We start from the raw sequence: 24,292 nt of genomic DNA, 5'->3' as shown, positions 1-24,292 counted from the left end.
CAATTGTTCTGCAATTGGCCATCCAGAATGAGATGCCTGGAGCTCAGAGAGGCTAATTGACTTTCCACATAGTTAGGATACATGCCTGGATTTGATCCAAGGTCTTCTTGACCTTAAGACCAACTCTCTTTTAATCCCACCACAATGTCTCCATTGATAATCTAGGTTTCATTCATAGATTCATAATCTAGGTTATCTAAATGTGGAATGGATTGCTTCAGTTGGGCACAGGATCTCTCTCACTAGGATTTGCAAGTAAAGTTTGGATGACCATTTGTTGGGTGTGTTGTACAGGAGATTCCTATGCATTTACCAACCTGTTGAATGAGATGATCACTGATGTCCTGTCCAAGATGTCCTGATATCTTGGAACTGGGCTAAAGAAAGTGGTGACAGAGGGCAGGAATAACGTATGAACTTGATTGAACTGTGTGCTGGGTAAGCAGAGTTTTCTCTCACTGAGATGGGAATGTCTTGGTCACTACTATGAATGACTGTAGGAATGAGGGCTGTGTGTGTGCATACATTCCTGAGTGTGTAATCTGTGGGAGTGTGCAAAGGAATAGCTCCTGTATTCTTCTTGGGCTAGTCCTTAGCAATTGCCTAATAGCAGATGGCTTGGGACATTAGTAATTCTATTTTTGGTTGAACATTCTGGAGCTCAGAGGGGTGTCTTTTCCAATGTACAACTAATTCTTCCTGCAAAAGACTTTCTTAAAATATGGCTTACATTGACAAGTGTATATTCCCGTGCCTGGAATACATCAACCAGAGTGCAAACAGCTGAAGATTTCTATAAAACCAGGCTCAAATTACCCTATTCTCTGAGCTTTCTACTAGGTGAGTGGCAAAGATGCAGGAGAAAAAAATATACAATTTGGAGCCAGAGGAATTGGGCTCAAATCCCATTCCTACCACTTATTACCAGTGTGACCTTGACTAAGTCACTAAACTTACTCTGAATCTCATTTTCTTTATCCATAAAATGCACAATTCATACTAGATGACCTTGAAGCTCCCTTCAATGTGTAATTAAACTATCTAATGATGCTAAGTGTTGGGTTGGGTGTTAGCAACATTTTTTTCCCACCAATTTAACCACCAATGGGTTAAGAATCTCTTGGGATTCCACTAAAATCCACTAACAGATGAGGCACATACAGAGGAGTTGGAATTAAAAAGTGGGAGAAATCAAAGGAGTAAAAGGAAGTAAAAGGAGTAAAAGGAAGTGAAAAAAAGAAAGGATGAGAAAAAGAAAGGAAAGAATCAGAGGAAAAACATGGAGGAAGGAAAGAAAAAGAAAAGAAAGCGATGTTTTTGATTGAGAGGGTTGTCAATATTGTCTCACTCAGAGACTCCCCTTGTGAATTTCCCCTGCCCAGTGAATATTTGTCTCTAGATCTATGACCTTTGTTTTTTCAGTGTGGGAATAATAGTAATAACTGGCATTTATATAATGCCTTATGATTTTCAAAGAATCTATGTGTGTTATCTCATTTGATCTTCATAACACTCCTGGGAAGGAAGTGTTATTATTATGCCCATTTCTCAGTTTAGGGAATGGAGAATGGTGAAGTTAAGTGACTTAACCAGAGTTACACATCTGGCAAATATCTGAGGCAAGATTTGAACTCAAGTTTTCCTGATTTCAAGTCCACTGTGTCTAATCTATCCTAGATTATTAGCAAGTCCAAGACCATCCAGTATGCATCCTAGCTTTATCTCCATTTTGCAGATGGCAGCTGTCTATAAATAATTTATTACTTATACTTGAAAAAAGTCGATTGACACTCAGAAAGACTACATAGTTTGCCACTGGTCACACAGCTAATAAATCAAAGGTGACACTGAACCCAAGTGGATCCTGACTCTAAGTCCAACTGTCTATCCCTTAGGCTATGCTATCTTTTCTAATATAAATTCAGGTCAAATCTAGCTAAACCAAAAGTCAAGAGCATCCTTGGAAAGGGAAGATAATAAGGCATATGTAGCATGAGAAAACATGAATAGGAAAGAAAGGCGAGGCATTGAGAGTATCTTGGTTGAATGTATTTGAGCATCAAGTCATTCATTTGGCTGAGAAGCCTTTTTTTCTTTGCCTGATTCTTCCTTAAGATCTCTAGCTGCCTGATATTCAGAGCATCTTGAGTCCTCCCAGGTTGGTTTTGGGGACAATGGTTCCAATTTGCCTTATCCAAAGAAAGGCTCTGATCTGAGACATCTCCCAGTGATACCCATGGTATAGGTAGCTTTTTTTTTTCTTTTCTTTTCATGAGAATAGTAGCCTGGTTGGGGCAACTGGGCCTTTGCCCCAAGGTGCTGATATCTGACTGTGTGTTTCCTTTTACATGGCAATACTCTGGCTTTCTTCTCCAATGCCTTGAATTTCTTCACTGGCCCACACAATGTATCATAATTATGCTTGCTCCCTCACTTGTTAGTTGAGTACTATTCCCATGATCCTGTTGGTGTTGTGGTCTCAAGGTCTATTAACTATGCCCCAGAGAAGTGGGATGGACTGTTGGGGGTTAGGATGTCCCTTCTTTCCATAAGACTGCACTCAGGGTTGATAGCCATCTCTGCAACGGGTTTCCTCCACCTCCCAAATTAATTGACTGAGGTCCAAGAATTCCTAGCTATGGTGCTGCTGCCTACACAAGTAATAGTATGTGAAAGGTAAGGTTGACTTCTGAACTATTCAGGCAGAAAATCTTAAATCTTCTCCATAACAGCAGGGATTATTATTATTTTTTGGTCCGTTAATTGACTCTGCTGTCAGTCTCAATGTCCGTGTGAATTCATACCTTGTTTAATTACCCTTGAATGTTAGTCCTCCTATTTTTGAAAACCCTGTTCCTCTAATTGCTATTAAGACTAGTCTTCATTCATTACCAGTGACTTGGATCCTATTTCCCCTTACTGACATTCAAGGTCAGAATCGTTAGTACTGAATCAAGGGAACATATTTTGTTTTGAAAATAGACAATTGATGGTTTCATGATGGAAATGTTGCATCTCTCTGGTGAGGAAACTCATAGGGGTTAAAAAGGGACTGCTGGGAATAGATCAGAAAGACATTCCTATAATGATGTGGTCATAGATTCATGGATTTAGAAATGGGAATGATGTCACAGATTATCTAGTCCAACTGTCCTCATTTTACAAATGAGGAAACAAAGGTCTAGAGAAGGCAAGGAACTTATCCAAGGTAATATGAGGGGGTAGTAACAAGCAGACATTTGAATTAAAATCTTCAATTTGAAATTGAACCTTCTTTTCCCAATAATATAGTAAAGACTAATTTAGGGCAACCAGGACTTCACCTTAGGGTGCCAATATTTACAGGGGAATGATAGTTTTCTTATTTGTTTTCAGTGTAAGAAAAAAGGCACAAACAACAGTAATTAAGTCAGAGCTACAGAGCTGGAAAGGCCCTTAGAGATCATCTACTTTAAATCCAGTATTCTATAGCTGAGGAAAAGGAGGTGAGAGAGAATTTGCTCCCTGTTACACTGTGGGTAAATGGGACAATAATCAAACCAAGAACATGACTGCAAATCTGGTTCCCTTTATGCTGAACCATACTGTTGTTATACCTATATGAATATCTCACTTAAGTGAGATTAATGTACTATTCAGTGCTAAGTATTTTTATGTACTCCATACCTTCCTTATCAATTACAATTATATTGTGACATAATTGGACCATAAAACCACTTCTTTGTGTGTGGAAAGTTAAAGCCTCTGTGAAATGCAGTATTCATTTCAATTATGTGATGGTTAAACACAGTATTAATAATTTTAATAGAAAAATATGAAGTCATAAAGTTTTGAATATTCTTGTAAAGTTCATTAATCTATAATTCCAATAACATGAAAACATCAGTCACTGAAAGTTCGTCTTGGACACCACACCTACTGAATAGACCAGATTTCCTTCATCACTATCATAAGTCCTTCTAATTAAACTTGCCATGTTGGGGAGTGATCATTGCATATACACAAAATAGAGTCATTTTGTCAGTCCTGGACCTTACTTGGGTGGAAAATCTCTCTATTAATGCAGTTATAATTTTCTATGTTACAAAGGTCAATTCTAGGGAGTTGCTTGAGGCACCAAGAGGTTAATGACCTTACTACCCATGATCACAAAGATCATAAAGAAGTGTTATTAGAGGCAGAATTTGAGCCTCGGTCTTTTTCCGAAAACCAGTGCTTTATTCACTATGTCAAGTGGCCCTTTTCTTAAAAACAAACAAACAAACAAACAAACCTTTACCTTCCATCTTGAAATCAATTCTGTGTATTGGTTCCAAGGCAGAATGTTGGTAAGGACTAGGCAATAGGGTTAAGTGACTTGCCCAGAGTCACACAATTAGGAAGTATCTAAGGCCAGATTTGAACCCAAGATTTCCCATCTCTGGGCTTGGTTCTCAATCCACTAAGCCACCTAGGTGCCCCTGCCTTTAGTTTTCAAGGGCAGCCTGGGCAATTGGTAGTGTGGAGCCCCCATCCATCCTTACAGGTTGGTGCCTCTTTTGTAACTTGTAGTCTTAGAGAATTGCCTTGGGGGCACTGAGAGGTTAAATGAATGACCCACAGACACAACTAATATGTACAGAGTTGAGATCTAAACTCAATCTTTACATAGTACTTGGCATATTAGAAGGACTTTATGAGTGGCTGATCCATTAATTTATGGCTCCAAGGCTGGCCGCCTTCCATCCATTATGCCATGCTCCCTCTCATTAACACAATTTCATTTACTATCATCATAATATCATTTAACATATTTTGACCATATTCTATGCACAATCTCAACATCAGTATTAATTAGACCACACACTGAGCTCTTTATTACCAGAGATTTGATCAAGTTTTTACACCATAAAATGACCAGAATTAATAGGCAGATGGTGTCTACTGAATTTTAGAATTTTCCCCAACATGTAATGATGAATTCAAACACAAATGGATGCGTTTGCACAACTATAAAAGAGAGGAGGACAAACCTAAAACGAGTTTGAGTATAGTTACAAATATTTCCGTGGTGTTTCTCCTGCATTAGAAGAGGGTACTCTTTAAAAAAAAAAAAAACAGGGCAGAATGCAATAGCGTCTCCCTAGTGGAACTTGCTTCCAAGTTTTTGGGTGAATTGACAAATGGAGATTTTATTAACAATTATGTGTCTCTGGCCTAATTTCTCTTGGGTTGTCATTTGGTAAGGGTTACACATACTTGACTTATAGGGTAAGCACTGAGCTTCATGGGGCTTTGACTGTGTTGCTTTCTTGAGTAGAATATAAGCTCCTGGAGGGCCTAGTTTTTTTTCCTGCTAGGAATATAGCACGATGCCTGGTATATAGGTAATCAATACATTTGAATTGTGTAAATGAATAGATGTGTCAACACACTTACTAATCATAATCATCATTTCCAAGGTCTCACAATTTAGTGTTTGATACTCAATTCAGAGCCATCTTCCCAAATTGAAGTCCAAGACTGACTCATATACAACCTCCTTTTGTTTGTTGTTCATTTAATGAGCCTCATGGATCTCTAAGTGGTCACTGACTATGCCAGATAGACAATGCTCAAGACAAAATTGTGGAGATGGATTTTCATTTTCACTGGATGTTGGACGTGACAAACTTCTTCCTCCTATATTTGCTAAGCTATTGGTATAAGGAGAGGCACTGATGATGAGACCTAGAGAAAAGACTTTGGCAGGGGGAGCAGATAAACAGATAATAACACAGAACCAGGAAATGTAGAAAGATATTTTGTTTTGAAATGCCATCCAAGGAAATTTAAAAATTAAACTGATATTTCATTTTAGAAAAGCAGAAAGGATATTTCTTTATAGGAGCAGTGGACCTTAGCAATCTTTTTTAGAGTGGGATAAAGGGATCTCTATACTTTCATTTTTAGTATTTTAGTCTTACTTTTTAACATATCTGTGATTTAATGGGAAAAACACAACTGTAAATGAGCAGCTCTCCTGTACCTTAGAGAGACAGGGAGGTTAAATGATTTAACCGGGATCATCCAGCCAATATGTTGTCAGAGTCAAGGTCTTGCTTGAGTCAAGAGTCTGGTTGGAAGGTCTCAGGAAAGTCCATCATTAAATTTTTAGCATGGGCATTTACACTTTGGAAATTGCACAAGCTATAGAACAGCCTGATTTATTGTTTTGCTGATTGTCTGTACTTGAGAAAGTGTTAAGAATGTATATTAAACTTAAAAATCAGACACACCTTTTGAGAAATATGCATGTTAAATATTTACCAGCATGCCCTGAGAAGTGAGATCTGAACTCATTTCTTCCTCACTTTAGGACTGGCCATTGATCCCTTCTCCCATGCTATGTATGTCAAGTAATTGGACACCACTGACCAAAGTCTACAGAATCTGAGACCCAATACTAAATATCATTGGTTAGAAGAGTAATGTTGTTATATGGACTTTGGAATCTAAAAATGTGAGGGATGGAAGTAGTTTCTAGGAGGAAAAAAATTCTGGAAGAAGGTATTTATTGATTTCTAGACCTTAAACAGAGCTCTTACCAAGGCCTTAGAGTGTCCTAGGGAGACTAAAGTAAAAACTAAAAAACTAAAATCAAATTTTATGAAGAGGGTGAATTTGGGTTCAATAGAAGACACTTTCCATCCTCAGAGATTTGGCTAATCTTTGTTCATACCATGAATAATGAACATGACTTTCCCCCCTAATTTTCCTAGCCTGGAATTATTTCCTTTACCCCAGACCATCCAAAGAAAGCAGTCCAAAACCTTATCAAAAACAAGAATGCCATGATATGATGTAGAGCTCAACCACAGAATGGAGTAAACGATGGCCAACTCTGGAGTTAGTCAGAGGAATTTTACTGCAGACGAGGACAGCTCTACAAAGTCTTTAGACATTGTATTTACACGGCATCATGAAGAAGGGAAACCATGATCCACCTCAACTCTGCCTGAGTCCTAAGAGCATCACATAGCCACTTCCTTAAGAATCTTCATTGACTCCTTAGTGGAGTAGCTAATAATTCTAAAAATATTTTCCTCGAAGAGGTTAAGAACTGTCATCATATATCAATTGAATACAAAGTATGGTTATGAGAGCAAAGCCAGCATGCTAGTATTGCACAAGGGAGAAAGCCTTCAGAACACAAGAAAAGACAACCATGGATTTCCTTGAATGATTGAGTAAAAACAGAAGGAAGCTCTTCATGAAGTATCTTGGTGCTTCCTTGAATTCCAGGAGACCACCTACTGCTGACCATTTTGGTGCGATCACTATATCTTTCCAAAGGTCTTCCATCTCATTAGGAAAAGAAAAGAAGCAAACCAACCAAAAAACCCCAAACAAAAAACCATGGTATGGAAGCTGCATTGGCGTGTGGTACTGTTTGTTTCTCGAAGAGAATTCGTTATATTTCAAAATATTATATATATTTTAAATGGTAGAAAGGAAATTGTAGCTCCAAATTATAAGACAGTTGTTCATACTTCATAATCACAAAAATCCCCAAACTTCTGTGTTTTCTTCTGCCACGCTGCCAAAACCTTGGATGTTTTCACCATGGGACATTTCGTTACACACAGTGACAGCACTGTGATTAGCTGGTAGATAACCAGTCAGAGTGCAAATAAGAAATCCATTTGGCTTGAAAATGCTTAAGATGGTTAGAATTCTTAAAACGTGTTGTTTCCTATGTAGTGGTGACTTCTCTTCACTACATCCAAAGAATGGGGCCATTAGGTCCTTGGATGAATCTGAAATGGATAAAAGAGAGTAAATTATTATAAGCAATTCAACAATATTAACATATAAATACACTTCTTTGCACATGATGCAATAATATCAACATACAGAAAAGGAAGACTTTGTATCCCTTGGGAACTAACAAGTTGTGAGTCAAATGAGAAAATACATATAAAGACCCATGCAAACTCTGAAGTGCTATATAAATGGTAGCTAGTATTGTTGTTATTACACTGCTCCTGGATAAAAGAACTGAAGAAGAAAGCCTGTTCTATTTTACAGGAGTGACCCAAGACAAGACACTGTCCTTGAGTTTTTCAGAGTGATGATTAAAAAGATTTTGACAGGTTAAACCATTGGGACCAATCCAATATGGAGAAATTCAATAGTAATAAATGTAAAATCTTAAACTTGGGTTAAAAAAATGAACTTCACAAGGGGGAAGCTGTGGTCAGATAGCAAATCATATGGAAAGTATACAAGGATTTTAGTTAACTATAAACCTCATATGGCTCAAGAGGGTTATATGACAGCTGAGAATTTGAAGAGAAACTCAGCCCGCTTTAGCAGTGGTACAGAGTAGAGCTCCTAAACTTTTTGTTCCCTGTATCCCTTGGCTTTTAGGAAACCTTCCCATATTGCCCATTCAATATTAAAGGGAATAAACAATCATTTGCCATTAGTGTACCACCAAGAAATAAAAATCAGGAGATTGATTTTCATAGAGTAATACTGTTATTTACCAAATATTACCCCTATCATTGGCAAACTTTTTGTACTTCCTGGGGATATGTGTATTCTTGTTTGGGATTTTTTATGCCACAATGTTGATGACTAGCAAGATGGCAGGCCCTTGGTGATCTGGTTTGATCATGCATGGAGTACTGTATTTAGTTCTGAGTGCCACCTCTTAGGAAAGACAGTTATTAGCTGAAGGGTGATCAAGAGGGTGGATGGCCTCTCAAATGTGCTCTATGAGGATTGTTTGAGAAGAAGAAAAGATTGGGAGAGAGATAGGCAGGAAAGCTGTCTTCAAATATTTGAAGGGCTTTCATGTATCTCTCTCCATTTCCGCCAGAAGAATAGCATTAGAAACTTTATTAGAAGGGTTATTAAAACATAGGGAAGCCATATCCACTACATTTCCCTCCTCTAACAAATTTAAGAATTTTGTCAAAAAAGGAAATGAGATCAGAACTGGAGAGAGTGACCTGTTCTTAATGATGCCATGTTGGTTCTTGGTTCTTTGGAATACTACTAGGGCTTGGTGTAAATTTAAGGAGGTCAATCAAAAGATCAGAGCATTACTGGATTGGCAGCACTGAGTGACATCAGGTGGGCTCATCTTAGCCATCATATTCTCTCCACCAGAGACCAACACCAGAGAGAACAGGAATTACTTGGGCTCTGTTTTGATGGCTTAATTCATTCAGCAACACCTACTGAAAATGCTGAGTTGCTATAATGTGCAAAAAACTGATCTAGGTACATTTTTTGGATTTTCTTTGGATTAGGCAAAGAGAATTAGCATTTATATACTGCCTGCTGTGTGCCAGGTTCAGTGATGAGCACTTTACAAATATCTCATGTGAAGATTGGATTTAGCTATCTCCTGATTGCAACAATGAAGACACTTAGCTCTTCCTTTATTGGGAAGATTGAATTGTATCCACAATCTGTTTTTAGATTTTAATCCCCAAAAGGTGATAACTCAGTATTTAAGTAGATCTACTCATTTTAACTACAAAAAGGTGTTAAGTAACTACAAAAGGTAAACTAACAAAAAAAGGTGTTAAGTAACCCAAAAGGTATAATCTAATCAAAGAAGGTGTGAACTAAAGAGTGGGCAGTCCTGGAGAAAAAGCATCTGCTGTGATTGGTAGATGTGAAATATAGGGGAGTTGACACAAGAGAAAAAGATCTTTAAAAAGAGGATCAGAGGCCAGAAGGAGATTCAATTTGATTATAGGAGATGGAAGAGCTCTCTGAATCAGAGGAGAGAATCAGAGGAACTGGACCCCTCGAGGAGCTCATGTAGGAGACCTCAGACTGCTTTTCCTTTTAGACGGTCACTGTTGGTGAGTAAAAGGCTCCAGAAAGGCCCATCTTCTTGAGGCTCTCTTTCCCTGGCTGGGCTTAGAAATTCTAACTGGTATTAGAAGAAGCCAGAGCTCTCTCTCTCTCTCTCTTTCTCTGTATCTCTCTCTCTTTCTCTGTATCTCTCTCTCTTTCTCTGTATCTCTCTCTGTATTTCTCCCCCCCACTCTCTCTCTCTCTCTCTCTCTCTCTCTCTCTCTCTCTCTCTCTCTCTCTCTCTCTCTCTCTCTCTCTCTCTCTCTCTCTCTCTCTCCTCTCTCATTCCTTAATATCTTCCCTCTATTATAAGCAAACTACCATAAATTCCATTTAATTTAGTAATTCATTTGGGATTTAGAAATTAAATCCCTGGCAACCAGCTAATTAATATAATCAGAGTCCAACCACAATTAATTTTAACACTCATTTGATCCACTCAACAACCTTGTGAGATGGGTGCAGTTATCATTCTTATTTTACAGTCAAGAAACTTAGACAAAAAAGAGGTTAAGTGACTTATCCAGGGTCACACATCTAATATGTTTCTGAGGTTAGATTTGAACTCAGATATTCCTGATTTCAGACCCAGAGTTCTATCTACTTTCTTATGAGAGGTAGTCTGATTAGTTATTACAATGGTGGATTTGGGTTCAAATCCTTCCTTAGATACTGAAAGTATTCATAAACCTGGCAAATCTTTTAACCTCTCTCAGACCCCTTTTCTTCATATATTAAATGGGGATTATGCCAGCATCTACATCACTGTGTTGTGAGAATTTGATGTGTAAAGTTCTTCATAAACCATAAGATACTATATAAATGTTAGCTATTATTATTTTTCTCTCATCAAATGTTCTGGGTGTTAGAATTGTTTCAGTTTTATCTGTGTCCTCAGCACTTAGAATGTCTGAAATAGCCCAGCACCAAGTTAAGGGCTTAACAAATGATTGTTCTGCATAGCAGGGTGAGGGGGAGAAGAGGAGAGACATTAGAGAGGTTGATTTTGAAGTCCCAAGCCCACATATTTCTGTTGTTCATAAAGTAAATGAGGAAAAAGAATACAGAGTAAATTAAAGTATACCCCAAAGCCCCATTGCAAATCAATTCCACTCAATATTTAAGTCAGCTAGTCTCCTATTAATGAAAAAGAAATGAAAGAAATTCTAGACAGTGTAGAAGGCTGAGCTGGGTTAAATATTAATGTGCTATATTCAGGAAATGGAGCTGGCTGCCATATTGATATTATTCTACTTATGTTCAATAGCTAGAGGAAATGAAGCCTGCACAGTTACAGAGCTTGGGAGCCAGAAGGGACTAGATGACCACAGGTCATCTAGTCGAACCTATTTTGGAATAATCTTCTCTGGTAGGTTCTCGGTTATGTCTGGCTTTTCATGATTCCATTTGGGGTTTTCTTGGCAAAGATACAAGAGTGGTTTGCCATTTACTTCTCCAGCTCCTTTTACAGATGAGGAAATGGAGGCAAACAAGGTTAAAAGATTTTCTTAGCATCACACAGCTAGTGACTGAGGTCAGATTTGAACTCAAAGAGATGAGTTTTTCTGACTCCAATCCAATGCTCTCTCTACTGCATCATCTAGCTGTCCTAATAATCCTCTCTCCAGTGAAACAAATGGCCACTCAACCTGTAATCCTATATTGGCAGCAGAGTTTTCTTGGAAGTGTGGATTTTTTCAGTTGGAAGGGAATACTGAACCTTGTTCACCAGTAGGGCAAAATCTGGGTGAATGGTGCTACTACTCCTGTTGAAAATGATTTTAAGCAGCTAGAGTCTTGGGTGACAAATTGATTCTCTTAAGGAATCACCTGCCTGGACAGAACTTTTGGTTTGCTTCAATGCACCTTTCCTGCCACACTGCTGCAACCTGGTGAATGTATCCATTCTTTACTTTATCCCCTTCTCCTACCTCAGCAGTAACTGGAATCACTAATTTTGTGACACTTCCTGCTTTTCTTAAAACTTGTCAGTTGCTGTGTGTAATGATAAAGATAAGCTGACTTTTATTGTGTTCAGAATGTTTGCTATGAAGGAACGGGTAGGAAAGGAGGAAGTATACTAAGAGGAAAGGAAAAGAAGTGGACCCATGAGATGAAATGCTTTAGCCTTAAGAGACAGAAACATAAGACTACAGAATGAGCTTTCTGGAGACACAAAGGAAGCCTTCAAACATTTGCTTGAAGACCTCTAATGAGAGGAAACCAACTACCTCTGCAAGAAGTCCAGCACACCTTTGAAATGCTATTTGTAAGGAAATTTGTTCCTAATGTTAACACCAAGTTGTCCCTTCCTTTTTTTCCAGTCATTGCTCTTGGGTCTGCTTTCTGGGGCCAACCATAATGGCCAAGCCTTCTTTCATGTGACAGGGCTTCCAACACTTAAAGATTACTAGACCATCAGATGATTCTCTTATCTGTTCTTTGATACTCTGATCACCTTCTTTTGGATTCTCTTTTGGGTATCAGTGTTTCCCAAGTGTTCAGAGAGATTAGATGACTTGCTCTAAATCCCAAAAGTGATAAGGTGGAGTGCTGGTTTCAAACTTTGATATTATGGTCCAAAGATGGCTTTACAAAGCATTCTACTGAGGTCAAGCATACCCTTTATCTCTCTATCTCTCTATCTCTCTATCTCTCTATCTCTCTATCTCTCTATCTCTCTATCTCTCTATCTATCTATCTATCTATCTATCTATCTATCTATCTATCTATCTATCTATCTATCTATCTATCCATCCATCCATCTATCTATCTATCTATCTATCTATCTATCTATCTATCTATCTATCTATCTATCTATCTATCCATCCATCTATCCATCCATCCATCTATCTATCTATCTATCTATCTATCTATCTATCTATCTATCTATCCATCTATCTATCTATCTGTCTTTTTATCTTCTCTCCCCCCCACTGTCTGTCTGTCTAAATGTACACACGTACATAATATGAATACATTAATTCAAAATATGCACAACACACCTATGTTAACACATGCATATGAATGCATGTAGACACATCTTATATATACATACAAGTAGAAATCTATATGTATGGATAAGTGCAGGTTTAAGTAGACATGCACATGTAGATGTGTATGTATGTGCATATTCATGTAAGATACATAAGCAATGTATACATATACATATACATATATATGAATGAGTCTTTTTATTTGTATTACAGATAAGATTAATCTTTTCCTTAAACTCTCTAAATTGCTAATGCAATATCTTTCTTTTGTTTTTTAGTCATTTCCAGTTATGACTGTCTCTTTGTGACTATATTTGAGGTTTTCTTGGCAAAAATACTGTCATTTGCCATTTCATTCTGTAGTTCACTTTACAGATGTAGAAACTGAGGCAAACAGTTAAGTGATTTGTCCAGAGTCATATAACTAAATAGGTGTCTGAGTTTGGATTTGAACTTGAGTCTAACTGATGTTAGGTCCAACATTATCCGCTGCACCACCTAGCTGAACAATATCTTTCTAATGACCTTATATTTAAGTAAGATATTTCTTTTGCATTTATTCTTTGCATATATGCATCTATTTATATATCATATGTGCAAACATACATACATATGTGTATACATATATTGTTAAATTTAATTGTGGTTGAGACTGAAATATATTTATATAGGTGGTCACCAGGGATTTAATTTTCTAAATCCCAAAATGAATTACTAAAGTAAAATGAATTTATGGTAGTTTTATTTACAGTACAGGGAAGATATAAAGGAATGAGAGAGAGAGACAGGAAACTCTGGCTTCCTCTGAACCAGGTAGAAATAATAAGGCCCTAATCAGGGGAAAGAGTCTCAAGATGATGGGCCTTTCTTGGAGGACACCACTGAGAAAGGCAGGGTCACTAAGTCAGCCTTTCACTCACCAATGGTGACCATCTAAATGGAAAGAAATCTGAATGTCTGTCTTACAGTCGCTCCTCAAGTCTCTGTCTTACAGTCTCTCCTCTGAGTCAGAGAGCTCTTCCATCTCCTCGAATGGAATTGAATATATCTCAACTGTGTCCTTCTGGTCTTTTGTCCTCTTTTTAAAGATCTTTTTCTCTTGTGTCACCTCCCCTAAATTTCATGTCTACCAATCACAGCAGATGCTCCTCTCCAGGACTGCCCACTCTTTAGTTCACACCTTCTTTGGTTAGAGTATGCCCTTTTGGGTTACTTAACACCTTTTTTGGTTAGTTCACCTTTTGTAGTTACTTAATACCTTTTTGTAGTTAAAATGAGTAGATCTACTTAAATACTGAATTATCACCTTTTTGGGATTAAAATCTAAAAATAGACTGTGGATTACAATTTAATCTTCACAATAAAGGAATAACTAAGTACTTTCATTGTTACAATCAGAGGATTACAATTTAATCTTCACAATAAAGGAAGAGCTGAGTATCTTCATTGTTACAATCAGGAGATAGCTAAATCCCAACTTCACTATATGTATATATGTATATATATATATGTATGTATGTATGTATGTATCATCTATGTGCTAGGTGCCATGCCAAAGAAATAAAATAGAATGTGACCCTCTTCTTTCAAGGACCTTTGCTGGTCTATATAATTTCCTACTGGGTTTAGAATCCAAGCCAGGGCAATAATAGTCTTCTTCCCATTTGATCCAGGTTTGTAGATAAACAGGAAACAGAAAGCCTGTCAGCTCACAAGGCACCATGAAGCCAGGGACAAATGTATTCAAAGAGATCTCTTTATGAAATTAATCTCCAATCAAGTACAAGGACAGAGGGCAGCTTCTGAGCTTGTGAAAGGCACAATAACAAACAATAAGTCATAATATCAACACATCATGATTTTGCTGTTAGGACCTTTGGTGGTCCTTGAGAGAAGGGGGTCACATTCTATTTTATTTTTGGCGGGGCTCCTAGCACATAGATGATTAATAAATATTTGTTGATTGATTGAAATAATATAAAAATCAGCTAAGGGTTTTTTTTCAATGTCTTTTTGGTAATTGATCCCAGAGATATTGTTATATTTGGTGCTTCGAAGAATTTCACTTTTTTTCTCTTATTGAAATAGTTGCATTGCATTGGGTTTTACATTCAACAAATAAATTATTGAGTGCTTATTGCGTGCTGGTGCTGGGGGAGATACGAAGTATAGCTAAGACATGGTGTCTGTCCTTTTGGAGTTTCTAGCCTAGCAGCAAGTCCTGACAGGTATCCAAAGAAGTATAATAATAAAAAGTTCACAAATATTAAAACAATGTTATGGAAGAAATGTCTACAAGTGATTCTATAATACTTAATGGGGGCACTGATTAACTACTGGAATGTCAAAATAAAAATTCCTTGAGGGAGGTGGCATTTGAAGTGGATTTTAAAGAATGACTGGGAATCAAACAGACAGGTAGGAACTAAGGTGACCAAAGGTGAAGAGGTAATGAACCTGCCATGGATGGAGGGATAGTAATTCATAAAGTCTGGCTATAGTGTAAGGTATGTTGAAAGGAATAGGATAAGAGTGGTGCCAGATTATGGAGAAACATGAGTGCCAAGGAGCTTTAAATTAATACTATATTCAGTGGGAAGCCATGGAGTTTACTGCAGAGGCATATACATATAGCCTAACCAGATCTTTCTATACGGAAGGTAAGTATGGCAGACCTGGGAAGCATGGATTGAAGGAAAGAGAGAGTGGAAGTGGGAAGAGCAATACTACTGACCCCTTCATCTCAGTTCCCATCACCACTTCTCAGGTACAGGTTGTCCTTACCAATCTCCTGGTGGCAGGGGTTGAATCCAATTGGCCCTTTTATAGCTGGGCTTCATTTTAAGGGAATTCAATATATACCCTCCTATCCTTCAATAGCTTCTAAAAATTCTAGAATATTAAAGTGATCTTAGGAGTCTTTTAGTTCAACCTTCTGATTTTACAGATGAGGAAACTGAGACCTAATGAGATGATGTTCACAGTACAGAGTGAAGACTCAAATTCTGGGCCTTTTGTTGTCTGGGATCAATGTTCTTTCTACTTTTTGTTAATGGATGACAGATTTTCACTTTCAAATATGGAATAGGCAATAAAAAGAGCAGCAAAGTGACTAGAAAACAAATCAGTACTTCCAAGCCTACTGGGTGTAGATTAGTGGCAAAGATGTCACAAGTTTTAGAGTTTAAACAAAATCACTTTATAGAGGTATCCTTAGATTTTTGAGGAAAATTGTTTCCAAGTCATATGTAACCAAGGGAAGCCTCAGTATCCATTCTGCTGCAGCTAATTAAAATGGCTCCTGTGGGCCAGCGACAAGAATGGCTCTTATTTCTGAGCACTCCGGTCAGTGGGTATCTCATTTAAATGAAATAAAATAATCCATACTGAGCTGCAGGAGAGCCTATGGATGAATGTTAATGAGGCTGTGTTGGCTCTAAAGTCATTTGTGGACATGGCAAAAAGCAAAGTGAAGGTGCAGGAGAAGGGCTGCCCCACTGGACCATTGTCCAGAGGCCTTCTCTTGTTGTCTTCCCTTCTTTCCTCAACAACAGCCCCCCCCCCCCGATCATTCCTTTTGAATAGAGCTTCACTTTTTCTTTTTACAATTAATTTAACTTTTCTAAGTAAGACTAGAGTTGACTGAATAGAACATAATCACCTAATTAAGCTTCATAAAAAGTTAAAAGAAACTGGGAACAGGTAATTTTGAGGTACTGTTTTGGTGGATAGAGTTCTGCTCTTGGAGTCAGAGAGACCTAGATTGGTATTCTGCCTCTGATATTGCCTGTGTGAGCAGCCATGGGTGAGTCTCTTGACTTGTCAGAGCTTTAGACAACTCTATAAATAGGCTTATTTATTAACTTAAGAGTTGGATTTAGTTCTGAGAATGTGGGGAAAATTTCTGTACCGATGAACTCAGAGATCCTTGACATATTGATGTAAGCTCCGATTCAATCCAATTGAATTAAATTTAACATGCATTTATTAAGCATGTACTATGTACCAAGGACTTAGCTAAGCATTAGATATGTGAACACCAACAGAGCAGTCTCTTTCAGTCAATTAATCAATTGACCAATAAATCAACCAGCATTTATTAAGTTCCTACATGCCAGATACTGTGTCTGGCATGGAGACACCAAGTAAAGAAATGAAACACTTTCTTACTCCCAAGGAAATTACATGATACTCATGGTGGTGTTGATGGTAGCAGAAGTTGAAGCCAACTGGTGCTTTTAAAGGTGGGCCTCACTTTTAGAGAGTTCAATATACAAAGAAATAAGCCTGAAATGTCAAGAATGATCAAGGCAATTGTTTTTTTTTTCCCATAAAGGGTTTTTAAGTAAAAAAAATTATAAAAGAATTTACCCCAGCTTTAGCAGACATCAATTAAGTGTAGTTCTCTTTTCTTGGTCAGGACCATTTTAATTTTTGTCTTTGAACACCCATCTCTTTGCACAATGCCTGAAACTCTGGAGGTGTTTTACAAATGCTTGTGGACTCAGTAATAGCCAGCATTTAAATAGTGCTTTCAGGTTTGCAAAGAGTTTTCTGTATAACTTCAATTGATTCTCACAACAACCCTGTGAGGTCTATGTTATTATTTGCCCTATTTTATAGGTGAGGAGACTGAAGGGAAAATATATCTCCAGCATCACATAGGTAGTAAGTCTCAGAGGTAGGAATTCTTGATTCCAAGTCCAACACTCTACCCGCTGGACCACATAGCGTTCCTCAACGAAGGAAGGAATGAAAATGATCTGTGATGGAATGTTTAAGCACTCATCTGGACAATTTAACTAACCCCCTGTTGTTTTATGTATTCTACTTGAGCAAATTGTAGTGATCTATTGGTTGAATTATTTAAATAATGATCTCATTCTTCTATTTTCTACTTTAATTTGGAAGCAAGGATGGTTAGCAAGTCAGTAAAGGCAGCTTTGTCTTATTCAATGTGATGAAAGATTGATTACAGACTGATAATAGATATGTGACATGGGGCCTCTGGAGGATCAGCCTTCTGAGTCATCAACACCCCTTACTTCAGTCTTTTTGGGAACACATTTATGGGATAAACACACAAGTAGTGGACCATCTGAACATATCGTGGTGGACTTTGGCAATGAACCCCAATAAACCCACTTACTCGTGTGGTTTTGATCTTGTTACCAGTTGCACACATCCATCCAGAATTATCAGGAAGGGTCTTACATTCTTCTCCTTCGAGACATGGCTCCATCTCACACCACCATTTCCCAATCACTATGGAAGCTAGAGAGGTGAGGGAGAGACAGGCAGAGGGAGAAAGAAACAGAGAAAGAGAGAGAGAGAGAGAGAGAGAGAGAGAGAGAGAGAGAGAGAGAGAGAGAGAGAGAGAGAGAGAGAGAGAGAGACAGAGAGAGAGACAGAGAGAGAGAGAGAGAGAGACACACACACACACAGAGAATAATGATTATAATTCACCAGGAACAAAGAACACGGCTTGATTTCTTTCCTAGGCAACTGGATTTTGAAGAGACATTAGGTTCTCTTCACCTTTAGTGCCTGGAGAAAAACTCTATTAAGAAGTGAACTTTTCATTCACAAGCCCCACAATACAAATGTAATTATGTTGTCAGACTTCATCAAGCAGTGATTTATCCAGCAACTCATCTTAATGGGAAACATGGTGGGACAACATGCTTTTCTTGATAAAGTTTGAGGATATTTTTTTCATCATGTACTTAAAAGAAATCTATTACCTTCTGTCTTAGAATTAATACTGGGTATAGGTTCTAAGGCAGAAGAGTGGTAAGAATTTGGCAATGGGGGTAAAATGACTTGCCCAGGATCACATAGCTAGGAAGTTGTCTGAGGTGATATTTGACCCCAGGACCTCTTTTCTCTGTGCCTGGCTCTTAATTCATTGAGCCATATAACTGCACATCATAATACTCTTTTTATGTATGCAATTGTCTCCCTCATCAGAATGTAAGCTCATTGAAGGCAGGAACTATTTTTGCTTTTCTTTGTATTTCTACTACTTAACTCAATGTCAGACAAAGTAAGCACTTAATAAAATACATGTTCATTGGTTAGATGATTGGATATTTCTATCACATGCCTTTTATTAAGCCTTTTCAGATACTGGGGAGGACATTTGCTTGCTCTTCCAAGCAGATCAACTCATCTTCTCCAGGGATTGTCCCTGGGTAAGGAAAGTGTAATATTTGGCCACAAAATAGATCTATTATATTTATGGTTGGTGTATTCCTTGAATGATAGACTTTAAAAAAAACTATGCAAAAAGAATACCAAATTCCACAAAGACAAAATCTAATGGTCTCAGACAAGTCCGTCATTTCTGCAGTTTCAATCAAAGCAGGTGAGTATGTGTGTATATGTATATTTTTCCATCTCTATAACCCAGAAGCTCAAAGTACTAGAAATTTAAAGTGGGTTTTTTTAAAATCCACTTCCTATTTGTGGATTTTAAAGTAGGCCAGAGCTACAACCCCAGAACATTATTACAATAGAACATGGTCTCTTGTCAGTGTGTCTTCTAAAGATGTATAAACATAATATGACTTATCTGTGATTTTGCAGGAGGAAAACGACAAAGGAATCTCCTCCACCATTGAAGATTATAACCCCTCTATGCCTTAATAGGTCATAGATTTGGAGCTGGAAGGAGCTTTAGTGATGACCAACATTTAAGGCCCTCCATTTCATTTTACCCAATCTTTTAGCCTTGTCTTTCATTCTTCCCTCATTTTTGCTTTTATAGTCTACTTAATTTTTTTCAACATTCTCTGTTTTCTTATTTTTCTCTAATGCTAATCCCTCTAATTGAGTGCCTCCACCCAATTTCCTTCTGCCAGTGAAAATATTATTCATCCATTCGCTGAGGTCTGGACAAAATTCCACCTCCTCCATGAAGTCTTCAGGGGTAGAATTTCTATCCTATATAATCTGACTCATATTCAAGGCCATGTAGTACAGTGGAAACCAGACTGGATTTGGAGTCAGAGGTCTGGGTTTAAAATCTCAGCTCTACCCCTTGTGATTTTGGACAAATCACTTAATTGCTGAGCTTCATTTCCCCCATCTATAAAAGGAGGAGGTTGGACTAGATGTCCTCTAAGGGTCCTTTCCACTCTATATTTATGTTCCTATGATAGTGTGCTCCCCCCTCAAAGCCCTTTGATTGTATCTCCAATATGGCACTTCAACAACTAATCACCAGAAAGAATCTGATATATGTCCCCTTCCTTCCATAGTGAGATATAGAAAACATTTATTAAAAGTGTTTTCTCTAAGCCAGTTACTGTGCTAATGGGAGAGCCTGAGGGGTTGTATCTTATCTTCTTTTGTAGATTCCATAGCACCTAAGTGTACCCCACACAGTAAGCAATAAATATGGATTGAATTATTGACTCCACAGTGTGATTTAGAGGGAAAAAGCTCTGAATTTGGAGTCAGAGAGACTGAGTTTAAAGTCTGCCTCTGCCTCTTAATAGCTGCTGCCCTGGGCAGGTTTTTTGACCTCTCTGGGCCTCAGTTTTCTTACATGGAAAGTGAAGGAGTAGGATTCCATGGTCTTTAAAGTTGCCATCCCAACTCTAAATCCGTGATCTGGTGAATACAAGAATTCTTTAGCCTGATGTTGAAAATGAAATGCCAAAGAAAACAATGCCTTAAAAATTGGAGTAGGGGTCCACATATAGAAAATTCCCAGCACAGCTAAAAAGAGGAACTGGGGACATTTAGATGACAATAGGCATATGATAATCTAATTTAAAAAACTTTTCTGTTTGTAGTTTAGTTAAAGGCTTTGTGCTTTGTAGCTGATTCATTCTTCCATTCATTCAGCAATCCATTCATTTTATCCGTCTACTTTTCTATCAATCTATTCATTCACATGTGTAATAAGGAGGGGTGAGAAAATGGAGATTTAAAATTTCTGAGCAAGTATAGATCCAAACTGGGTCTTGACAAGATTCATGTAGAGCCCAATTGGGGCTTCCTTTCTGTTATATTTTAGCCATAAACATACCAGTTCCATTTCATGAAATCACCAGCAACAAAAGCTCTCTGGTCTTGGCTCAAAGAGAAACAGGGAAGGAATTATTTTTGCCAGCATCCCTCCAATGGAGAGCTCTATCACTGGCTTTCCCACTGAGGCACATGGAAAATGAACTACTCCTGTCAGCGAGGTCATCTCTAAGGGACTTTGCCTTCTTCTGACAGGTACAGAGCCTGTTCTCTTTTCTTGTTAAGGCTCCTTGACCTTTCAGCTTCAGTTCTCTTTGTTGCAGGCTAACAAAGTAGCCTCTGTCTCTTTTCAACACAAACTAGTCACTAAATGGAAATGTAGGCTGAAGGACAGGAAGTTTTGTGAAATCTGTGAGCCACCTTTAATGCAAGGTTTTGAAGATTCCCTGATTCACAGGGGAGGAAAGTCTAATAATAAAAACATTTCAGACCTGTTCACAACCTCCCCAAGAGAATGGCAGAAGTGGGTCTTCTAAATGGAATGTGATGATGTAGCTCTTGTCTAGAACACATGCTAACTGAGTTATTTTCTTTAGATAGTCTGTAAGAACCTCAGAGGTCATCTAATCTAACTGTCTCATTTTACTGATGAAGAAACTGAGGCTTAGGGAGAATTAAGACATTTACCTAAGGCTATACATGTTATGAAGGGCAGAGCCACTATTCAAATCTAGCCCATCTCACTCCAAATTCAAGTCTTTCTACCTGTAAAGTTGAAACTCCCTCATATGTAATGTTTTTCCTTAAATAATTTCTTTCCATTTAAAGAATTCTTTGATTCTATTTGGTGAATAAATGAAGCCACATTTTAACCACAAGTCAGTTGTAATGTCGTCATTATGTATATATGTACATATATATTTGATCTTTTGTGTCTGCTACTCATAACTAACCTTAAATTCGAATCAGCATCACCTACTTCCCATTCCTTGTATATGGCATTCAATCTCTTACATTTGTGCTTTCTCACAGGCTGTCTCTTATGAAAGGAATGCCATTCCCTTTCTTCATGAATCTCTGCCTTTAAGAATACCTATTTCCAATCAAGACCTACCTACTTGGATATCTTCTTCCTCTAGAAAAAGCAGGAACTATCTTTTGCCTCTATTTATATCCCTGGGCACTTATAGTGCCTGGAATAGAATAAGTGCTTAATAAATATTAATTGAAACCCACAGAAGTCAAGTATGGTAACTGGTAGAGCTGGGATTTGAACTCAGATCTTCTGATTTAATGTTTTCTCCATGTTATCCTGTTAAATAATTCTAGAATTCACCAGATCACAGATTTAGAGTTGGGATGGCAACTTTAAAGACCATGGAGTCCTACTCCTTCATTTTTCATGTAATAAAACTGAGGCCCAGAGAGGTCAAAAAACCTGCCCAGGGTAACAGCTATTAAGAGGCAAAAACTCAGTCCCTCTGATTCCAAGTTCAGAGCTTTCCCCCCTCTAAATCACACTGTGGAGTCAATAATTCAATCCATATTTATTGCTTACTGTGTGCGGTACACTTATATTAGTTTAATGTTTTCCACATGTTATCCTGATGAATTGGAATTGAAATGAGAGTGTTTTAGTTTGAGGCTCTGTGTGAGCCTGCGTAAGCCCCAGAAACTCCATTGCCTCAGTTTCCTCATTTTTTAAAATGAGAGTTGTACTAAAATCCAGCTTGAAAAGTCCTATCATACAATGTGTAGTACAGACTTCTGGCGTTCTGAGAGTACAGAGGAAGGAAAGAATGAGGTAGGGAATACTTTATGGAAGTAATAGGACTGTGACATCCTGTAGCATAGTTGGGCTTTAAATAATTTCTTTCAATTAATTTCAAATCAACCAACATTTACGAAGCATTTACTTTGATACAAACATTATTTTGGGCCCGGGGGACTTTTGTATCTCATTTTTAGAAAAATGAAACAGTCACTGATCTCAAGAAGCTTCAACTCTACAGGATAAAAGATGTAGAAAATACTTTGTAAACTGTAGCATTATATGAGTCTAAGTAATAACATTTGAAGAGTGTTCATTGGGTTACGCTTTCCAGGAAGAGAACATTGCAAATGCAAAGGGATGGAGGTACAAATGAGCAAGGAAGTCACCCTGTCTGGATTGAACAAGGCATTTACCTTGGGAATATTAGGAAATTGGGTTAGATCGGCCAGCCAGGGTCACATTGTGGTAGTTCTCTGATGTTGGAAGATTTGAATTTTATTCTGTAGACAATTGGGGGCCGTTGAAGAGTTTGGAGCAGGGAAATGAGATAAAGGTGAAGTGAATTACAGAGATTAATGTGGCAGCAGTGTGCAGGATGTATTGGATGCAAAGATGGCCCAGGAGGGTGGAAGAACACTGGCAGCAGGCATGCGGGTTAAGCTGCAATTTACAACCATCCATGTATGAGGAGATGAGTACAGAAATCACGAGAGCATTAGTGTTAATGGAAAGGCAAGGAAGGGAGAGGCTGATAAGATGCCAGGAGGGAAGAAAGGCCTGGATCTAATGATATTAGACAGGAGGCCGAGTGAAAGATGACAAAGATGACTTTGAGTTTGACTGGGAATGTCTCGAGATTCCTGACTGAAAAGGTAAAATGAAATGATAACAAGAAAAAAAAGGCAAAATCTTGGCAATCTTGGTAGTGCTCAAGAGTGACAGCACTCATTGAAATCAACATGCTGCTTACTGCATGTATAAGGGTCAGGTTAGAACCACATGAATCAGGGGGGATCTTTTAGCCTTACTTTGTTGTAATTTACCATGGTTTTAAAAACAATGGGCAGGATTTCTTTAGGTAAATGGCACAGTTCTCAGAGCATCATTTTTGTATAGGTTTTTGGGGTCGTTTTTTATAATGTTCACTGAGATAGCCTTGGGCAAGTACTCACCCCTCCTGGGTCTGTTTTTTCACCTATAAAACAAGGGTGTTGTACTATATAATTTCCAGTGTTCCTTTCATCATTGGATCTTTGAACAGTGAGGCATGGAGAATGGGTAGAATGCTGAACTTGGAGCCAAGAAGATCTGAGTTAAATCCTGACGTAGGCTTACTAGCTTTGTGACTCTGGGTAGTCACCTAAACCCTCTTTCAAATGGAGATAATAATATTATCTTCTTCATAGGTTTGTGCTGAAGTTTAACTAAACTAGTTAAAAATGTTTGACAATATTTTTGAATCAGTGAATAAAACATTTATTAAGTGTATCAACAAAGTAGATGGTGATGCCCCTTCTTTAAAGTCATTTCCATTGATAAAATCATATGAGTTTCTGATTTTAAACCATGAGACAGGACCAAGGAATTTGTTGTATTTGGCAATTTTTAAAGCATGATATCAATATTGTTCTTTCATCTCTTGAACAAGAATGGATCTTAGAGGTCACCTAATCAAATTTTTAAAGGCTTTCATAGTGCTTTCATT

General features: G+C 37.8%; 1 protein-coding gene across 2 annotated transcripts in view; it reads right to left on the bottom strand.

The window, feature by feature from the left end:
- Positions 1-3,785: 3,785 nt before the first annotated feature.
- Positions 3,786-24,292, bottom strand: part of TAFA1 (TAFA chemokine like family member 1) — a 551,542-nt gene continuing 531,035 nt past the window's right edge. For both annotated transcript variants that reach the window (XM_007500058.3, XM_001372263.5), the window contains 2 exons: positions 17,986-18,110; positions 3,786-7,778 (listed from right to left, as the gene is read on the bottom strand). In XM_007500058.3, the coding sequence (XP_007500120.1) occupies positions 7,761-7,778; positions 17,986-18,110 (143 nt within the window). In that variant the 3' untranslated portion in view covers positions 3,786-7,760. The remainder of the gene's footprint in view (positions 7,779-17,985; positions 18,111-24,292) is intronic.

The sequence above is a fragment of the Monodelphis domestica genome, chromosome 7 (assembly GCF_027887165.1).
Source record: "Monodelphis domestica isolate mMonDom1 chromosome 7, mMonDom1.pri, whole genome shotgun sequence".
NCBI classification, from domain to species: Eukaryota; Metazoa; Chordata; class Mammalia; order Didelphimorphia; family Didelphidae; genus Monodelphis; species Monodelphis domestica.
Note: the sequence above shows the minus strand (reverse complement) of the source record. Positions and strands in the feature narration are given on the sequence as shown.